The sequence below is a fragment of the Scyliorhinus torazame genome, chromosome 25, assembly GCF_047496885.1.
Source record: "Scyliorhinus torazame isolate Kashiwa2021f chromosome 25, sScyTor2.1, whole genome shotgun sequence".
Classification (NCBI taxonomy): Eukaryota; Metazoa; Chordata; class Chondrichthyes; order Carcharhiniformes; family Scyliorhinidae; genus Scyliorhinus; species Scyliorhinus torazame.
Window position 1 is genome coordinate 22,895,663 of NC_092731.1, and position 20,840 is coordinate 22,916,502.

Here is a 20,840-nt window from a genome sequence, read left to right on the forward strand (position 1 = left end):
CTGAGTGTGGCGACTTGGGGCTTTTCACAGTAACTTCAGTGCAGTGTTAATGTAAGCCTACCTGTGACACAATTAAAGATTATTAATTACCTCCTGTGACACTCCCTGTTTTGCTTCATAACACCTTCCACTAGTTGTGTAGGTAGCAACCTATCCTGTGACGCACTCTGAGCAATGTTCTGTTAGTAATATTAAAAACACATAGGAAGTTTTACAAGAGTCTACCAAGAGCTGGGAGTGTTTTAGTAATTTTGTGGGTAATGTCCGTTGCTTTTGGATCCTGATTTACCCAGCTGGCGATGACAGACGTTGAACATCATTTCCAAACCACAGTTTACAGAGGCTTGAAATGCTGCTGACGACTACGGTCTTAAATTGTGTGATTAGAAAGAAAAAAATGAGTGCTTGTTTCTAGGGGAAATGCAGCGATATTTGTCAATGTGGTTTGGGAAACAAACTGAGAAGAGAGGTTTGTGGGCAGTATTGGCATCTCCGGATCGTGTTTCAAAGACACACTTTTTCAATCGGTGGATACATTCCAGCCCAGTGCACACTGATAAATGGTAGCCTGTTACTGCGAACGAGTCCCAAGCCTCAGGTGACTCGAGTGCATTAGCCACTCACCCCACAGTTAATGTTGGCCCACAGCAAAATAACATTTTCCCTCTTTCCATCCGTGTGCCTCTAAAATGGCACTTGAACGTGAAGAGACAGCAAGTGAAAGAGATGGATAACTGCATCACGTGTTCCTAACCCTATGCTATATGTGCCCAGAGAGCGTTTGATGGGGACAATGTAGGGGGAGCTCTACTCTGTATCTAACCCCGTGTTGTACCTGTCCTGGGACGGTTTGATGGAGTCAGTGTAGGGGGAGCTCTACTCTGTATCTAACCCCGTGTTGTACCTGTCCTGGGACTGTTTGATGGAGTCAGTGTAGAGGGAGCTTTACTCTGTATCTAACCCCGTGCTGTACCTGTCCTGGGAGTGTTTTTTAAAAAATAATTTTTATTAAGGTTTTCACAGAATATCAATAACAAAATGAAAAAGGAACCCAACAGGGTTAAATACAAAACAACCCTCCATACCCCCCTCCCCCCTGTACATAAATTTATAAATTAACACCCCAACTTAACACAAAGCCAACATAGCAAATATATACACCCCCTCAGATCCCCCAGTGGAAATAAACATAAATAAAGAAACCCCCCCCCCAACCCCGAGTTGCTGCTGCCATTGACCAATGTCTACCGTTCTGCCAGGAAGTCTAAGACTTCCTTAACGCCTGAAGAACCCTTGTACCGAACCTCTCAAGGCGAATTTCACCCTCTCCAACTTAATAAACCCTGCCATATCGTTGATCCAGGATTCCACGCTTGGGGGCCTCGCGTCCTTCCACTGAAGAAGAATCCTCCGCCGGGCTACCAGGGATGCAAAGGCCAGAATACCGGCCTCTTTCGCCTCCTGCACTCCCGGCTCCTCTGCCACCCCAAATACTGTGAGCCCCCAGCCGGGTTTGACCCTGGATCCTACCACCCTCGACACCGTCCTCGCTACACCCTTCCAAAATTCCTCCAGCGCTGGGCATGCCCAGAACATATGGGTGTGGTTTGCTGGGCTCCCTGAGCACCTAACACCTGTTCTAACCCCCAAAAAACCGGCTCATCCTTGTGCCGGTCATGTGTGCCCTGTGCAGCATCTTAAACTGTATGAGGCTGAGCCTCGCGCACGAAGATGAAGAGTTCACCCTCCCTAGGGCATCTGCCCACGTGCCCTCTTCGATCTCGTCTCCCAACTCCTCCTCCCACTTACCTTTCACCTCCACCGAGGCTTCCTCCTCCTGCATCACCTGGTAAGTTTCCGAGACCTTCCCCCCGAGAGCACCCTGTCCTGTACTGTGCGTGGCAGCAACCGCGGGAATTCCACCACCTGCCACCGGGCAAATGCCCTTACCTGTAAGTACCTGAAGGTGTTCCCCGGGGGGGAGCCCATACTTCTCCAACTCACCCAGGCTCGCGAACTTCCCGTCCACAAACAGGTCTCCCAACCTTCGTATCCCTGCCCTGTGCCACCCCGAAAACTCTCCATCTGTCCTCCCTGGGACGAACCGGTGGTTCCCCCGTATTGGGGTCCACACCAAGGGCCCAACTTCCCCCCTGTGCCGCCTCCACTGCCCCCAGATTTTGAGGGCAGCCGCCACTACCGGGCTCGTGGTATACCTCCTTGGAGGGAGCGGCAGCGGCGCCGTTTCCAGCGCCCCCAGACTCGTACCCACACAGGACGTCGTCTCCAGCCTCTTCAATGCAGCCCCCTCCCCCTCCATCACCCACTTGCGCACCATCGTCGCATTGGCGGCCTAGTCGTACCCACAGAGGTTGGGCAGCGCCAGTGCCCCCCATCTCTACCCCGCTCCAGGAACACCCTTCTCACCCTCAGAGTCCCTCGCTCCCACACAAAGCCCATTATGCTCATATTAACCCGCCTAAAAAAGGCCTTCGGGATAAACACGGGGAGGCACTGGAACAGGAACAAAATCCTTGGGAGCACCGTCATTTTGACTGACTGCACCCTACCCGCCAAGGACAGCGGCAACGCGTCCCACCTCTTGAACCCCCCCTCCATTTGCTCCACCAGCCTTGTGAAATTAAGCCTATGCAGGGCCCCCCAGCTCCTGGCCACCTGGACCCCCAAATACCTGAAGCTCGCCAATCCCCCTCTCCTGATCCCCTGGGTGAACCACGAACAGCTCGCTCTTCCCCATGTTGAGCTTATACCCCGAGAAATCCCCAAATTCCCTGCGGATCCTCATTACCTCCAGCATTCCCCCCACCGGGTCCGCCACATATAACAGCAAGTCGTCCGCATAGAGCGACACCCTATTCTCCTCCCCACCCCGCACCAACCCCCTCCAGTTCCTCGACTCCCTCAGTGCCATAGGCAGGGGTTCAATCGCCAGTGCGAAGAGCTGGGGGGACAGGGGACACCCCTGCTTCGTCCCTCGGTGCAACTGAAAGTACTCAGACCTCCTCCTGTTCGTGGCCACACTCGCCATCGGGACCTCGTACAACAGCCTGACCCACCTGACAAACCCCTCCCCAAACCCAAACCTCTTCAGCACCTCCCTCAGGTACCCCCACTCTACCCTATCGAAGGCTTTCTCAGCATCCATCCCCACAGTCCCCGCCTCCCCCTCCCTCGCCGGCATCATGATAATGTTCAGAAGCCTCCGCACATTCACGTTCAACTGCCTCCCCTTCACGAACCCCGTCTGGTCTTCGTGGATAAACCGAAATGACTATCGCCGAGTACTCGGTATCCTCTGCTCTCGCTATCAGCGCCCTGCTCAAAATAAAAAAGTCGATCCGGGAATAAGCCTTATGGACATGTGAGAAGAATGAAAATTCCCTAGTCCCTGGCCTTGCAAATCTCCAAGGGTCCACCCCTCCCATCTGATCCATAAACCCCCTCAGCACCTTAGCCGCCGCCGCCGTCCTACCCGTCCTAGACCTGGAGCGATCCAGTGCCGGATCCAGCACCGTGTTAAAGTCTCCCCCCATTATCAGGCCCCCCCACTTCCATATCTGGGATCCGACCCAACATGCGCCGCATAAAACCCGCATCGTCCCAGTTCGGGGCATACACATTGACCAGTACCACCCTCTCTCCCTGCAACTTACCACTAACCATTACGTACCTCCCGCCATTGTCTGTCACAATGCTCGACGCCTCGAATGACACCTTCTTTCCCACCAAGATCGCCACCATTCGATTTTTGGCATCCAGCCCCGAAGGAAACACCTGACCTACCCACCCTTACCTCAATCTTACCTGGTCTGCCACCTTCAGGTGTGTCTCCTGGAGCATGACCACATCCGCCTTCAGCCCCTTCAGGTGCGCGAGCACGCGGGCCCGCTTGACCGGCCCGTTCAGTCCCCTTACATTCCAGGTTATCAGCCGGATCAGGGGGCTACCCGCCCTCCTCCCCCGCCGACTAGCCATAACCCCTCCTCTGCGAGCCACGTGCCCACACCCCACGCCCGGCGCGTTCCCCATGGTGGCAAACCCCCATCTCGACCCCCCCTCCCCACTCGCTCCAGCTCCCCCTTGACCATAGCAGCTGCAACTCGATTCCCCCCCCCCTAGCTAGGGCCCCTCCTAGCTGCTTTACTCCACCCATTGCACTTCCGCAAGTCCGCTGACCCCGGCCACTCCCGCCTCTCCTTCGACTCCTCCCATTGTGTGACACACCCTCCTCTTCCATTCCCCATCCGCAGGCTCTCCACCTCCCCCTTCCATCCCAAGCGCGGGAAACAACCCTCGCTTCCCCGCCCCGGCCCCGCCCCCTCCAGTCTTCAGCGCGGGAAAAAGCCCGCGCTTACCACCTACCCGGCCCCGCCACCTCTGACGCAGCACCTTTTACAGGCCCAGTCCCCTCACCCCCGACTCGGGCCTCTCCCTCCCCCGCGGGGCCCAATCACACTGCCAGCCATCCACCCCTGTTCCATTTGCTTACCCCCTTCCAAGAGCCCCCCGACCAACCCAACCAAAACAGTGTCCAAGCCGTCCGAACCACCCTCACCAAACCAGAAAGAAAAAAACAAGAGCAAAGGACCCCCCCTCAAAAAGTAACATATCAACCGCAATCCCCAAACTCCCATCCCGACCCTCAATCTGTGTCCAACTTCTCGGCCTGAACAAAGGCCCACGCCTCCTCCGGAGACCCAAAATAATGGTGCCGGTCCTTGTAGGTGACCCTCAGTCGTGCCGGCTGCAACATGCCAAACTTCACCCCCTGCCTGTGCAGCACCGCCTTCGCTCGGTTGTACCCGGCCCTCCTCTTCCCCACCTCCGCACTCCAGTCCTGGTATATTTGGACCTCGCCGTTCTCCCACCTGCTGCTCCTCTCCTTCTTGGCCCACCTGAGCACACACTCCCGATCAGTGAACCGATGAAACCGCACCAGCACCGCCTGCGGGGGCTCGTTAGCCTTGGGCCTCCTCGCCAGCACTTCCAGCTCCAGAGGCCCCTGGAAGGACCCTGCTCCCATCAGCGAGTTTAACATGGTGACTACATAGGCCCCCACATCTGACCCCTCCAGCCCCTCCGGGAGGCCCAGAATCCGCAGATTCTTCCGCCTCGACCGATTCTCCATCTCCTCGAACCGCTCCTGTCATTTCTTGTGGAGCGCCTCGGGCGCCTCCACCTTTACCGCCAGGCCTAAGATCTCGTCCTCGTTGTCGATCTTTTGTCGAGCCTCGCGGATTGCCACCCCCTGGACCCTCTGTGTCTCCAGCAGCTTATCAATAGAAGCCTTCATCGGCTCCAGCAGGTCCGCTTTAATCTCCCTGAAGCAGCGCTGGATAACCCCCTGTTGCTCCTGCACCCACTGCATCCACGCTGCCTGGTCTCCGCCCGCCGCCATTTTGTTCTTCTTCCCTCGCACCTTCTTCGGGTCCACCACTACTTTTTTCGTTGCCCCGCTCCTAGTAAAACCATATACTGTTGGGGAACTATTGACTCTCCTTCCCACAGCGGGAAATGTTGAAAAAATGCCTTTGGGGGCGCTGAAAAGAGCCCAAAAGTCCGTTTTGTGCGGGAACTGCCGAATGTGCGACTTAGCTCCGCATAGCCGCAACCGGAAGTCTCGTCCTGGAAGTGTTTGATGGGGACAGTGTAGAGGGAGCTTTACCTCTGTATGAAGCCCCGTGCTGTACCTGCCCTGGGAGTGTTTGATGGGGACAGTGTGGAGGGAGCATTACTGTGTATCTAACCCAATGCTGTACCTGTCCTGGGAGTGTTCGATGGGGACAGTGTAGAGGGAGCTTTACCCTGTATGTAGCCCCGTGCTGTGCCTGTCCTGGGAGTGTTTGATGGGGATAGGGGCAGCATGGTAGCACAGTGGTTAGCACAGTTGCTTCACAGCTCCAGGGTCCCAGGTTCGATTCCGGCTTGGGTCACTGTCTGCGGAGTCTGCACGTTCTCCCCGTGCCTGTGTGGGTTTCCTCCGGGTGCTCCGGTTTCCTCCCACAGTCCAAAGATGTGCGGGTTAGGTGGATTGGCTATGACAAATTGTCCCTTAGTGTCCAAAAAGGCTGGTTGGGGTTACTCGGTTATGGGGATAGGATGGAGGTGTGGGCTTGGGTGGTGTGCCCTTTCCAAGGGCCGGTGCAGACTCAATGGGCCGAATGGCCTCCTTCTGCACTGTAAATTCTATGATGGTGTAGAGGGAGCTTTGCTCTGTATCTAACCCTGTGCTGTACCTGTCCTGGGAGTGTTTGATGGGGACTGTGTAGAGGGAACTTTACTCTGTATCTAACCCCGTGCTGTACCTGTCCTGGGAGTGTTTGATGGGGACAGCGTCGAGGGAGCTTTACTCTGTATCTAACCCCGTGCTGTACCTGTCCTGGGAGTGTTTGATGGGGACAGTGTAGAGGGAGCTTCACTCTGTATCTAACCCCGTGCTGTACCTGTCCTGGGAGTGTTTGATGGGGACAGTGTAGAGGGAGCTTTACTCTGTATCTAACCCCGTGCTGTACCTGTCCTGGGAGAATTTGGGTGTTAATACGAGGTGTCCAACAGTGAAAAGCTTTCCATTTCTACCATCCTATAATTTTGCTGAGTAAATTTGATTCCAAAAAGACTGTCAGTTTTGGTTCAATTCATGTGTGAAACAACAGTAGACTCACGGGAGCAAAGTTGAAAGTGTCAGAGATAGTCTGTAATAATCTAATGTGTGATGTTGGAAAGCACCTAATTATGTGAGAAGTGAAGTCAGGAGTTTCATTGCAATGAGGTAACATTAACTGGGAGGCACCCCTTGCTTCTTAATCTGTAATTGTGTCTCTTTACAATTACTCGTAAAACTCTTGAGTTGGATTATCAGCTCACTGTAGAGTGAGATCTCTTCATTGTAACAATTATCTGGGAAATTGGGGAGGGAACAGGAAGAAATGGGAGAAATAAGGAGCAGGAACATCTAAACCTTGGTATCTACACACGTTTCATGAACATTCTGGAACGGGTGTGTTGTTGGCCCTTCTGAAAAATTCCACAAAGTGTATTAGTTTGGGAGTGACTGTTTATCCCGGTGTTGTTCGAGGGATGAATGTTGGCCAAGCCATCTGGTATCGTCTGTCATTTTCACTTTGTGTGCAAGTGGAGCATTACAAACACTATCCCACTTTCCTTTCTGTGAAGTCAGTGTGGATAAGGACGGAGTCATTCACAATTGCCAGCTCCCAGGACAGGTACAGCACGGGGTTAGATACAGAGTAAACCTCCCTCGATACTGTCCCCAACAAACACTCCCAGGACAAGTACAGCACAGGGTTAGATACAGAGTAAAGCTCCCTCTACACTGTCCCCATCAAACACTCCCAGGACAGGTACAGCACAGGGTTCGATACTGAGTAAAGCTCCCTCTACACTGTCCCTGTCAAACACTCCCAAGACAGGTACAGCACGGGGTTAGATACAGAGTAAAGCTCCCTCTGTACTGTCCCCATCAAACACTCCCAGGACAGGTACAGCACGGGGTTAGATACAGAGTGAAGCGCTCTCTACACTGTCTGCATCAAACACTCCCAAGACAGGTACAGCACGGGGTTAGATACAGAGTAAAGCTCCCTCTACACTGTCCCCATCAAACACTCCCAGGACAGGTACAGCACGGGGTTAGATACAGAGTAAAGCTCCCTCTACACTGTCCCCATCAAACACTCCCAGGACAGGTACAGCACGGGGTTAGATACAGAGTAAAGCTCCCTCTACACTGTCCCCATCAAACACTCCCAGGACAGGTACAGCACGGGGTTAGATACAGAGTAAAGCTCCCTCTACACTGTCCCCATCAAACACTCCCAGGACAGGTACAGCACGGGGTTAGATACAGAGTAAAGCTCCCTCTACACTGTCCCCATCAAACACTCCCATTACAGGTCCAGCATGGAGTTAGATATAGAGTAAAGCTCCCTCTACACTGTCCCCATCAAACACTCCCAGGACAGGTACAGCACGGGGTTAGATACAGAGTGAACCTCCCTCTGCACTATCCCCATCAAACACTCCCAGGACAGGTACAGCACGGGGTTAGATACAGAGTGAAGCTCCCTCTGCACCCGCCAAGGACAGCGGCAACGCGTCCCACCTCTTGAACCCCCCCTCCATTTGCTCCACCAGCCTTGTGAAATTAAGCCTATGCAGGGCCCCCCAGCTCCTGGCCACCTGGACCCCCAAATACCTGAAGCTCGCCAATCCCCCTCTCCTGATCCCCTGGGTGAACCACGAACAGCTCGCTCTTCCCCATGTTGAGCTTATACCCCGAGAAATCCCCAAATTCCCTGCGGATCCTCATTACCTCCAGCATTCCCCCCACCGGGTCCGCCACATATAACAGCAAGTCGTCCGCATAGAGCGACACCCTATTCTCCTCCCCACCCCGCACCAACCCCCTCCAGTTCCTCGACTCCCTCAGTGCCATAGGCAGGGGTTCAATCGCCAGTGCGAAGAGCTGGGGGGACAGGGGACACCCCTGCTTCGTCCCTCGGTGCAACTGAAAGTACTCAGACCTTCTCCTGTTCGTGGCCACACTCGCCATCGGGACCTCGTACAACAGCCTGACCCACCTGACAAACCCCTCCCCAAACCCAAACCTCTTCAGCACCTCCCTCAGGTACCCCCACTCTACCCTATCGAAGGCTTTCTCAGCATCCATCGCCACAATCCCCGCCTCCCCCTCCCTCGCCGGCATCATGATAATGTTCAGAAGCCTCCGCACATTCACGTTCAACTGCCTCCCCTTCACGAACCCCGTCTGGTCTTCGTGGATAAACCGAAATGACTATCGCCGAGTACTCGGTATCCTCTGCTCTCGCTATCAGCGCCCTGCTCAAAATAAAAAAGTCGATCCGGGAATAAGCCTTATGGACATGTGAGAAGAATGAAAATTCCCTAGTCCCCGGCCTTGCAAATCTCCAAGGGTCCACCCCTCCCATCTGATCCATAAACCCCCTCAGCACCTTAGCCGCCGCCGCCGTCCTACCCGTCCTAGACCTGGAGCGATCCAGTGCCGGATCCAGCACCGTGTTAAAGTCTCCCCCCATTATCAGGCCCCCCCACTTCCATATCTGGGATCCGACCCAACATGCGCCGCATAAAACCCGCATCGTCCCAGTTCGGGGCATACACATTGACCAGTACCACCCTCTCTCCCTGCAACTTACCACTAACCATTACGTACCTCCCGCCATTGTCTGTCACAATGCTCGACGCCTCGAATGACACCTTCTTTCCCACCAAGATCGCCACCATTCGATTTTTGGCATCCAGCCCCGAAGGAAACACCTGACCTACCCACCCTTACCTCAATCTTACCTGGTCTGCCACCTTCAGGTGTGTCTCCTGGAGCATGACCACATCCGCCTTCAGCCCCTTCAGGTGCGCGAGCACGCGGGCCCGCTTGACCGGCCCGTTCAGTCCCCTTACATTCCAGGTTATCAGCCGGATCAGGGGGCTACCCGCCCTCCTCCCCCGCCGACTAGCCATAACCCCTCCTCTGCGAGCCACGTGCCCACACCCCACGCCCGGCGCGTTCCCCATGGTGGCAAACCCCCATCTCGACCCCCCCTCCCCACTCGCTCCAGCTCCCCCTTGACCATAGCAGCTGCAACTCGATTCCCCCCCCCCCCCAGCTAGGGCCCCTCCTAGCTGCTTTACTCCACCCATTGCACTTCCGCAAGTCCGCTGACCCCGGCCACTCCCGCCTCTCCTTCGACTCCTCCCATTGTGTGACACACCCTCCTCTTCCATTCCCCATCCGCAGGCTCTCCACCTCCCCCTTCCATCCCAAGCGCGGGAAACAACCCTCGCTTCCCCGCCCCGGCCCCGCCCCCTCCAGTCTTCAGCGCGGGAAAAAGCCCGCGCTTACCACCTACCCGGCCCCGCCACCTCTGACGCAACACCTTTTACAGGCCCAGTCCCCTCACCCCCGACTCGGGCCTCTCCCTCCCCCGCGGGGCCCAATCACACTGCCAGCCATCCACCCCTGTTCCATTTGCTTACCCCCTTCCAAGAGCCCCCCGACCAACCCAACCAAAACAGTGTCCAAGCCGTCCGAACCACCCTCACCAAACCAGAAAGAAAAAAACAAGAGCAAAGGACCCCCCCTCAAAAAGTAACATATCAACCGCAATCCCCAAACGCCCATCCCGACCCTCAATCTGTGTCCAACTTCTCGGCCTGAACAAAGGCCCACGCCTCCTCCGGAGACCCAAAATAATGGTGCCGGTCCTTGTAGGTGACCCTCAGTCGTGCCGGCTGCAACATGCCAAACTTCACCCCCTGCCTGTGCAGCACCGCCTTCGCTCGGTTGTACCCGGCCCTCCTCTTCCCCACCTCCGCACTCCAGTCCTGGTATATTTGGACCTCGCCGTTCTCCCACCTGCTGCTCCTCTCCTTCTTGGCCCACCTGAGCACACACTCCCGATCAGTGAACCGATGAAACCGCACCAGCACCGCCTGCGGGGGCTCGTTAGCCTTGGGCCTCCTCGCCAGCACTTCCAGCTCCAGAGGCCCCTGGAAGGACCCTGCTCCCATCAGCGAGTTTAACATGGTGACTACATAGGCCCCCACATCTGACCCCTCCAGCCCCTCCGGGAGGCCCAGAATCCGCAGATTCTTCCGCCTCGACCGATTCTCCATCTCCTCGAACCGCTCCTGTCATTTCTTGTGGAGCGCCTCGGGCGCCTCCACCTTTACCGCCAGGCCTAAGATCTCGTCCTCGTTGTCGATCTTTTGTCGAGCCTCGCGGATCGCCACCCCCTGGGCCCTCTGTGTCTCCAGCAGCTTATCAATAGAAGCCTTCATCGGCTCCAGCAGGTCCGCTTTAATCTCCCTGAAGCAGCGCTGGATAACCCCCTGTTGCTCCTGCACCCACTGCATCCACGCTGCCTGGTCTCCGCCCGCCGCCATTTTGTTCTTCTTCCCTCGCACCTTCTTCGGGTCCACCACTACTTTTTTCGTTGCCCCGCTCCTAGTAAAACCATATACTGTTGGGGAACTATTGACTCTCCTTCCCACAGCGGGAAATGTTGAAAAAATGCCTTTGGGGGCGCTGAAAAGAGCCCAAAAGTCCGTTTTGTGCGGGAACTGCCGAATGTGCGACTTAGCTCCGCATAGCCGCAACCGGAAGTCTCGTCCTGGAAGTGTTTGATGGGGACAGTGTAGAGGGAGCTTTACCTCTGTATGAAGCCCCGTGCTGTACCTGCCCTGGGAGTGTTTGATGGGGACAGTGTGGAGGGAGCATTACTGTGTATCTAACCCAATGCTGTACCTGTCCTGGGAGTGTTCGATGGGGACAGTGTAGAGGGAGCTTTACCCTGTATGTAGCCCCGTGCTGTGCCTGTCCTGGGAGTGTTTGATGGGGATAGGGGCAGCATGGTAGCACAGTGGTTAGCACAGTTGCTTCACAGCTCCAGGGTCCCAGGTTCGATTCCGGCTTGGGTCACTGTCTGCGGAGTCTGCACGTTCTCCCCGTGCCTGTGTGGGTTTCCTCCGGGTGCTCCGGTTTCCTCCCACAGTCCAAAGATGTGCAGGTTAGGTGGATTGGCTATGACAAATTGTCCCTTAGTGTCCAAAAAGGCTGGTTGGGGTTACTCGGTTATGGGGATAGGATGGAGGTGTGGGCTTGGGTGGTGTGCCCTTTCCAAGGGCCGGTGCAGACTCAATGGGCCGAATGGCCTCCTTCTGCACTGTAAATTCTATGATGGTGTAGAGGGAGCTTTGCTCTGTATCTAACCCTGTGCTGTACCTGTCCTGGGAGTGTTTGATGGGGACTGTGTAGAGGGAACTTTACTCTGTATCTAACCCCGTGCTGTACCTGTCCTGGGAGTGTTTGATGGGGACAGTGTCGAGGGAGCTTTACTCTGTATCTAACCCCGTGCTGTACCTGTCCTGGGAGTGTTTGATGGGGACAGTGTAGAGGGAGCTTCACTCTGTATCTAACCCCGTGCTGTACCTGTCCTGGGAGTGTTTGATGGGGACAGTGTAGAGGGAGCTTTACTCTGTATCTAACCCCGTGCTGTACCTGTCCTGGGAGAGTTTGGGTGTTAATACGAGGTGTCCAACAGTGAAAAGCTTTCCATTTCTACCATCCTATAATTTTGCTGAGTAAATTTGATTCCAAAAAGACTGTCAGTTTTGGTTCAATTCATGTGTGAAACAACAGTAGACTCACGGGAGCTAAGTTGAAAGTGGCAGAGATAGTCTGTAATAATCTAATGTGTGATGTTGGAAAGCACCTAATTATGTGAGAAGTGAAGTCAGGAGTTTCATTGCAATGAGGTAACATTAACTGGGAGGCACCCCTTGCTTCTTAATCTGTAATTGTGTCTCTTTACAATTACTCGTAAAACTCTTGAGTTGGATTATCAGCTCACTGTAGAGTGAGATCTCTTCATTGTAACAATTATCTGGGAAATTGGGGAGGGAACAGGAAGAAATGGGAGAAATAAGGAGCAGGAACATCTAAACCTTGGTATCTACACACGTTTCATGAACATTCTGGAACGGGTGTGTTGTTGGCCCTTCTGAAAAATTCCACAAAGTGTATTAGTTTGGGAGTGACTGTTTATCCTGGTGTTGTTCGAGGGATGAATGTTGGCCAAGCCATCTGGTATCGTCTGTCATTTTCACTTTGTGTGCAAGTGGAGCATTACAAACACTATCCCACGGAGTCATTCACAATTGCCAGCTCCCAGGACAGGTACAGCATGGGGTTAGATACAGAGTAAAGCTCCCTCTACACTGTCCCCATCAAACACTCCCAGAACAGGTACAGCACGGGGTTAGATACAGAGTAAAGCTCCCTCTGCACTGTCCCCATCAAACACTCCCAGGACAGGTACAGCACGGGGTTAGATACAGAGTAAAGCTCCCTCTGCACTGTCCCCATCAAACACTCCCAGGACACGTACAGCACAGGGTTAGATACAGAGTAAAGCTCCCTCCACAATGTCCACAACGGAGAATTATCACCCTGGGGGAGGGGGCGGGGCACTGTCATGGGGATGGTGAAGCTGCCCCCGAGCAGGCAGGAGGAATCCTTGGCTTCCTATCTGTCCGGAGAGACAGAAGCTTTGAGCGAGCTGGGCTGGGTCCGTCCTGCACAGTTTGTGGGAGGGGGGAGGTCAGAATGAACGTGTGTGTCCGGAGTGGGGCTTAATGACAAATTGGGCAATGAATGGATCCTGCGATCCCCCTCGGGTGAATGTTAAAATGTGGCCACCTGTTGGGAAAAGTAAAGAATCTCCCGCCCCCCCAATCTGCTATTTTTGGGATCTTGCTGTGTGAAGATTCCCTGCGGCATTCCCTGCCAATGCAACAGTGACTACACCTGTGGTGCCCTTTCATGTGAATAGCTGGATCGGAAATGCTGGACTTGGGCCAACAGCTAAAAAAAAATTGGTCGCAATGGGCAGGCGATTGAAGTGTCTTTAAAAAAAAGAGCTTCGGAAATGCAGTCATTTGTGTAGAAAGAGAGAGAGACTATACTGGGCTGAGCCAAGAAACGCTTCCTGCCCCTCTCCCTCTGCTGTGCAGCCCAGCCTGTACAACAACTCGACACTGAACTTGCAGGAGCATTTCAAAATAAATAAATAACAATAAACTAAACAGATCAGTGATACAAGCATCTGTGGAGAGAGAGAGGGGGGGGGGGTTAACTTGCTCGAAGGGTGACCTTCCACAGAAACAGCGGGTCAGTCAGCCTTTGTAAAATAAAGGGCTCAGGGAGATTGCATTGATTGCTAGAGCGAGTCACACACAAAAAACCCCATCATTTGATGCCTGTGTAACATGAAGGAAATGATTTACAGACATTCTGGAATACTCAGTATGTTACCCACAGCTGTTCCACCACACCCATTTCCTGGGAGGAGTGTGTGTGTGTGTGTTGGGCTTTATAAATTCTCAACTCCTCGCCCACAACAGCTAAGTCTCCGGCACCACTGTGTGACCTCCTCCCCGCCCCCCTCCATCTCTCTCTGTGGAGCATTCACTAAAAAAAAACCCCGTCTCTAACATTGTAGCAACTTGTCAAGGAGGTTGACGAGAGAGAGAGAGAGAGGAGGGAAGAAAAAAGTTCAACAAAACTTTGTTGTGTGTCAAGTCCAGATGCAAACAACACACACGGGCTGCGACGGTGCATCTCCCTGACTTGCTGGCGCTGCCTGAAGAAGAAGAGGTTTCGATTGTAATTGTTTCGATTTGAACACGGGTCTGAAGCCTGTCCATTCCGAGTTTAACAAATAATTCACTGCTGATTTCCTTGCTGTCAAGTTTTTATTTTTAACCCAACGCTCACCCACCAACTCTCGTTTTGACTGTAACTGATCAATCGTCGTGGAAACAGCAAGACTCCTATTTTTGTTGAACGAATTTGATCAGTTTCTGCGGTGTGGACTGGGCCAGAGAGGGGTTGGGAGCATGCAGCCGCTTGCTTGCCTCAACCTGCTCCTCCTCCTGTGGGACATCCTGCCCGTCACCCTGTCCCTCTCCACTTGTAAGACCATCGACATGGAGCAGATCCGGAAGAAGCGCATCGAAGCCATCAGGGGCCAGATCCTCAGCAAGCTCAAGCTGTCCAGCCCCCCCGAAGCCCAGCAGGTCACAGTCACCAACGAGGTCATGGTGCTCTACAACAGCACCAGGGAGCTGCTGGAGACCGAGCAGCCGCTCGCCCCTACCACCCAGGAGGACTATTACGCCAAGGAGGTCCACCGATTTGACACCCTGGGGGACAAGCCAGGAAACAGAGGCCAGGGTGAGTGATGTCCCCAGTCCTTGTTGCTTCTTGAACGCGCGTTATTCTTCCTCTGGACGCCGGGTAATCCTTATGAAGGTCTGTCTGCCTTGTCCCCCTGTTTAAATCACATTTGGAAAGTGCAATATAAAATGTTGCAAATAGTGAGCAGACCTTGCACAATCTGGGGAGTCCATCGAATCATAGAATCCCTACAGTGCAGAAGGCGGCCATTCGGCCCATCGAATCTGCATCAACCCTTTAACAGAGCACCCTATCTAGCCCCCAATCCCCATAACCCCCCCAATCCCCATAACCCCCCATCCCCAAAACGTCCCCAATCCCGATAATCCCCATCCGCATAACCTCCCCATCCACATAACTTCGCCAATCCCCATAGCCCCCCAATCCCCATAACCTCCCCAATCCCCATAACCCCCCATCCCCATAACCCCCTCAATCCCCATAACCCCCAATCCCCATAACCCCCAATCCCCATAACCCCCCCATCCCCATAACCCCCCCAATCCCCCATCCCCATAAACCCCATCCCCATAACCCGCCCAATCCCCATAACCCCCCCAATCCCCATAACCCCCAATCCCCATAACCCCCAATCCCCATAACCCCCCAATCCCCATAACCCCCAATCCCCATAACCCCCCAATCCCCATAACCCCCAATCCCCATAACCCCCAATCCCCATTACCCCCATCCCCATAACCCCCCCAATCCCCATAAACCCTCATCCCCATAACCCCCCCAATCCCCAAAAACCCCCACCCCCATAACCCCCCAATCTTCATAACCCCCCAATCCCCATAACCCCAATCCCCATAACCCCCATCCCCATAACCCCCCAATCCCCATAAACCCCCATAACCCCCCAATCCCCATAACCCACCAATCTCCATAAGCCCCCCAATCCCCATAACACCCCAATCCCCATAACCCCCCAATCCCCATAACCCCCTAATCCCCATGACTCCCCCAATCCCCATAACCCACCAATCCCCATAAGCCCCCCAATCCTCATAACCCCCCATCCCCATAACCCCCCAATCTCCATACCCACCCCAATCCCCATAACCCCCCAACCCCCATAACACCCCATCCCCATAACCCCCCCAATAGTCACAACCCCCCCAATCCCCATAACCCCCCCAATCCCCATAACCCCCCAATACCCATAACCCCCCAATCCCCATAACCCCAATCCCCATAACCCCAATCCCCATAACCCCAATCTCCATAACCCCCAATCCCCATAAACCCCCATAACCCCCCAATCCCCATAACCCACCAATCTCCATAAGCCCCCCAATCCCCATAACACCCCAATCCCCATAACCCCCTAATCCCCATGACTCCCCCAATCCCCATAACCCACCAATCCCCATAAGCCCCCCAATCCTCATAACCCCCCATCCCCATAACCCCCCAATCTCCATACCCACCCCAATCCCCATAACCCCCCAACCCCCATAACACCCCATCCCCATAACCCCCCCAATAGTCACAACCCCCCCAATCCCCATAACCCCCCCAATCCCCATAACCCCCCAATACCCATAACCCCCCAATCCCCATAACCCCAATCCCCATAACCCCAATCCCCATAACCCCAATCTCCATAACCCCCAATCCCCATAACTTCCCCATCCTCATTACCCCCCCATCCCCATAACCCCCCAATCCCCATAAACCCCCATCCCCATAACACCCCCCAATCCCCATAACCCCCCATCCCCATAACCCCCCAATCCTCATAATCCCCCCAATCCCCATGACTCCCCCAATCCCCATGACCCCCCAATCCCCATAACCCCCCCCATCCCCATAACCCCCCAATCCCCATAACCCCCCCAATCCTCATAACCCCCCCATCCCCATAAACCCCCATCCCCATAAACACCCCAATCCCCATAACACCAATCACCATAACCTCCCCAATCCCCATAACCTCCCATCCCCATCACCCCCCAATCCCCATAACCCCCATAATCACCCCATAACCCCCCAATCCCCATAACCTCCAACCCCCATGACCCCCCAATCTCCATAACCCCCTCAATCCCCATAACCCCCATAATCACCCCATAGCCCCCCAATCCCCATAAGCCCCCAATCCCCATGAACCCCCCAATCTCCATAACCCCCCAATCCCCATAACACCCAATCCCCATAACCTCCCCAATCCCCATAACCCCCCCAATCCCCATAACCCCCACAATCCCCATAACCCCCACAATCCCATAACCCCCCCCCCCCCCAATCCCCATAAGGGCAGCACGGTGATGCAGTGGTTAGCACTGCTGCGTCACGGCGCTGAGGTCCTGGGTTCGATCCCAACCCCGTGTCACTGTCCGTGTGGAGTTTGCACATTCTTCCCGTGTCTGCGTGGATCTCACCCCTAAATGATGTGCAGGGTAGGTGGGTTGGCCATGCTAAATTGCCCCTTAATTGGGAAAAAAAAAAATCTTTGGAGTGTGGGAGGAAACCGGAGCACTCGGAGGAAACCCACACAGACACAGGGAGAACGTGCAGACTCCGCAAGGACAGTGACCCAAAGCTGGATCGAACCCGGGACCCTGGCGATATGAGGCAACAGTGCCAACCACAGTGCCGCCCCGAGATCATAGAGCTGAAAAGGTTCATTCTGTTCCTCTCTCCACAGATGCTGCCTGACCTGGTGAGTATTTCCAGCATTTTCGGGGCGGCGTTATTTTTTTTGTTTGAAGTGGGAGATTTTCAGTAAGATTGCTCTTGAGTTTCAAGTTGGCGGTAGTGCTTGGAGCAAGGGAGGCTCTGGAATGATTCAAGGGAGACTCGAAGGTGGCAGATGCTTGTGGGAAGGTGCCACAGGGTTGCTGTGTCCACCTTCTTCCCCCCCCTCATCCCTCCCTACCTCGAGGCAGAGACCACTCCAGCCGAGGCGACAGATTGCCTCCACGGCTATTCAACTGTAGGAAGCATCACAGCCAACCCCGCAACTCTGTTATCCTGGGTCCCAGATCCCCAAGTCCTGTGTAGCAGCAGTCCATGGGTGTTGCAAGAGGAGCAGAGACACTCCCCTCCCCCCAGTTCAGTTTTTTGCCCCCCCCCACCACACACACACACACATACATTTGCTCTAGAATTTTCTGACAGTGGCCCGCCTTGTATCTCAGGAAAGCAAGATCTAATCTTTACACTGATCTTATCCACAGATTGGAGGTTGTGCACATGTCTGATGATATCTCTTTCCGGATTGTCCTTGTGTGACCCAGGTTCCATAATCCCACCTGAGGCTGCACTGCTGACTGAGGCCACCGCTATGTGGCTTTCCCTGGAGAAATCGGGGGGGGAAATAAGTGGGATGTCCTCCCTGGAATAGTAGAAATCCTTTTTGTAATTGAGCCAAATCCTGGTGGGATCCGACTCGGAGGTTAAAATAGTTCAGAAACATCCGTCTGTCATATTTTTAAAAGGATTTATTTGAACAATTCCCTGTACCAGCTTTAAAAGAAATGGGGGTGGGTGGGGGCTGTTTGGCCAACGTCGAGCATCCAATTGGATAAATAGTCTTTTTGCTTTCCAATTGGTGTAGGAAGGCCGTACGTAGCATTGTGGATAGCACAATTTGGGCAGCACGGTAGCATGGTGCTTAGCACAATTGCTTCACAGCTCCAGGGTCCCAGGTTCGATTCCGGCTTGGGTCACTGTCTGTGCGGAGTCTGCACATCCTCCCCGTGTGTGCATGGGTTTCCTCCGGGTGCTCCGGTTTCCTCCCACAGTCCAAAGATGTGCAGGTTAGGTGGATTGGCCGTGATAAATTGCCCTTAGTGTCCAAAATTGCCCTTAGTGTTGGGTGGGGTTGCTGGGTTGTGGGGATAGGGTGGCGATGTTGACCTTGGGTAGGGTGCTCTTTCCAAGAGACGGTGCAGACTCGATGGGCCGAATGGCCTCCTTCTGCACTGTAAATTCTATGATAATCTATGACGTCACACGGACGGAGTTGTTGGCCGAATAATGGCTGGAGTGGGGTTGGGGGTTGGGGGTTGGGGGTTGGGGGGGGGGGGGGGGAGTCACGTGATGGAACCTCCTGGAATACATTTCCGTGCAGTTGTCAATCCTGTGCACCCTAGGGATCTGCATTATCAGTATCCCTGGGAAATGGGCCTGCCGTTCCCGATGTGAGAATTCCGCTGTTGGTCCCAACTCCCAACACTGCTGTTCAAGCTCCTCAGGAGTCTCTCCCAGCCCCTCAGCATCTCATCCTCCGAGTGTACTCTATTCCCTTTTCATCCCTCATGTGCCTATCTACCTTCCCCTTACACTTTTTAAATAAAACACAAATTAATAAATTAATCAAAATGTTGGGGGGTGGGGGGTGACAGCCCGTGGTGGGGCACTGTAACAAAAGATATATCAACACGCCCAAGGAAACTTACAAAATCAACCCAAAGTGTCACTCCTGGGGGTGATGATGCACCTCAGCCCCCACGGCGGCCATTGGTCAAGGAAGGCCTGAGGGCATACTGGTGGAGGTGCTCCCTCTCCAGGGCCAGCGGCTGCAAACATAGCCACGGTACAGGGGCAGACAGTCCCTTCAACCGCCCGCTGCCTAGACGAGTCTCCCCTTATATGCACCCATCCTAATTGTCTCATTTGGCAGAGAGATCCAACTGTCTGGGTATTAATGAAGCAAATGACCAAAGCGTGGACTGGCTAGGCCTTGGCAGAAAGATGTAGAAGTGCATTAGGGGAAGCTAGTTGTTAAGAAACAAAATCGATTCCATCCAGCCATATCTGTAATATAATTGATGGTGAGATATTCTGGTTCTATTTGGCACTTAAATGGAGGCGAGACAGGGACAGTCTCTATTCCATGGCAGCTCTGGGTTGAACGGTGAGATAAAGGTGTCAGAGCCATTTCAGGCATGCCCTGTAACGTGGCAGTTCAGGGAGGCTTTTCCCAATAAAGTAATAACAGCAACTTGGACATATGTAGCAGCCGACTGAGTTATCTCAGGATATGGCGGGGCAGAAGGTGCCCAAAATCCTGATCTAGGTTTTAAGGAACGTCCTAAAGAAGAAAGAGAGAGAAATAGGGAAGGTTTGGGAGGCAATTCCAGAATTTGGAGTGCACACATGAAAATGGGATGGCCAGCAGTGGTGGCCAGAGTTGGAGGAAGACAGGAGCTCGGGAAGGGCCCTGGGACTGGAGGAGGTTACAGAGATGGACAGGGAGGAGACCAATGGAGGCATCTGATCGCGGCAGTGACAAAATGGTACCTGCCAATCTGCTGCTTGGAGTGACAGTTTCCTGGGGTGGGAGTGTTGCGGTGTGTATCAACACGCAGTACGTCAACCAGGATGGAACAATCAGGGTGATCTTTTCAAAAGAATTTGTATACACAGGGTATGATATTCCAAACACTCAGTAACTGCTCCACGTGCACTGCAGTTGCATAAAGCAGTTTCTGTGGGTATGCGTGCGTGAATGCCGTTTATAAATCTCTTTGCGCATGTGCTTTGGTGTTTATATCTGCTTGTTTGTGTTTTGTGTGTTTGTGTGCACATGCAATTTCCATTCTGTGCTTGCATAACCAGTGTTTATACACATTTTATGTGCGTATGCCTAGTGTTTATATGTATATGCAACAATGTTCATAAGGTTGTACGTGTTTATTCACGTTTATGTGTTTGGGTGCATTGCTATTTTCTTGGGATTGACACAGGACTGGGGGAGAGAGTGTGCCAGTGGGATTAGCCTAACCTGTGCTGTACCTGTCCTGGGAGAGTTTGATAGGGACAGTGTAGAGGGATCTCTACAGTGTATCTAACCCTGTGCTGTACCTGTCCTGGGAGTGTTTGATGGGGACAGTGTAGAGGGAGTTTTACTCTGTATCTAACCCCGTGCTGTACCTGTCCCGGGAGTGTTTAAATGGGGGCAGTGGAGAGGGAGCTTTACTCTGTATCTAACCCCGTGCTGTACCTGTACTGGGAGTGTTTAAATGGGGGCAGTGGAGGGGGAGTTTTACTCTGTATCTCACCCCGTGCT

The 20,840-nt window shown here is 53.8% G+C and overlaps 1 protein-coding gene and 1 long non-coding RNA gene across 2 annotated transcripts in view; one reads left to right on the top strand and one right to left on the bottom strand.

The window, feature by feature from the left end:
- The first annotated feature begins 13,892 nt into the window (after window positions 1–13,892).
- LOC140402415 (transforming growth factor beta-1 proprotein-like) overlaps window positions 13,893–20,840 on the top strand; it is an 89,584-nt gene continuing 82,636 nt past the window's right edge. The window contains exon 1 of the mRNA XM_072490181.1: window positions 13,893–14,815. Coding sequence (XP_072346282.1) covers window positions 14,479–14,815 — 337 coding nt within the window. The 5' untranslated portion in view covers window positions 13,893–14,478. The remainder of the gene's footprint in view (window positions 14,816–20,840) is intronic.
- LOC140402417 (uncharacterized) overlaps window positions 14,316–20,840 on the bottom strand; it is a 54,143-nt gene continuing 47,618 nt past the window's right edge. The window contains exon 3 of the long non-coding RNA XR_011938135.1: window positions 14,316–14,912. This is a non-coding gene — a long non-coding RNA (uncharacterized lncRNA). The remainder of the gene's footprint in view (window positions 14,913–20,840) is intronic.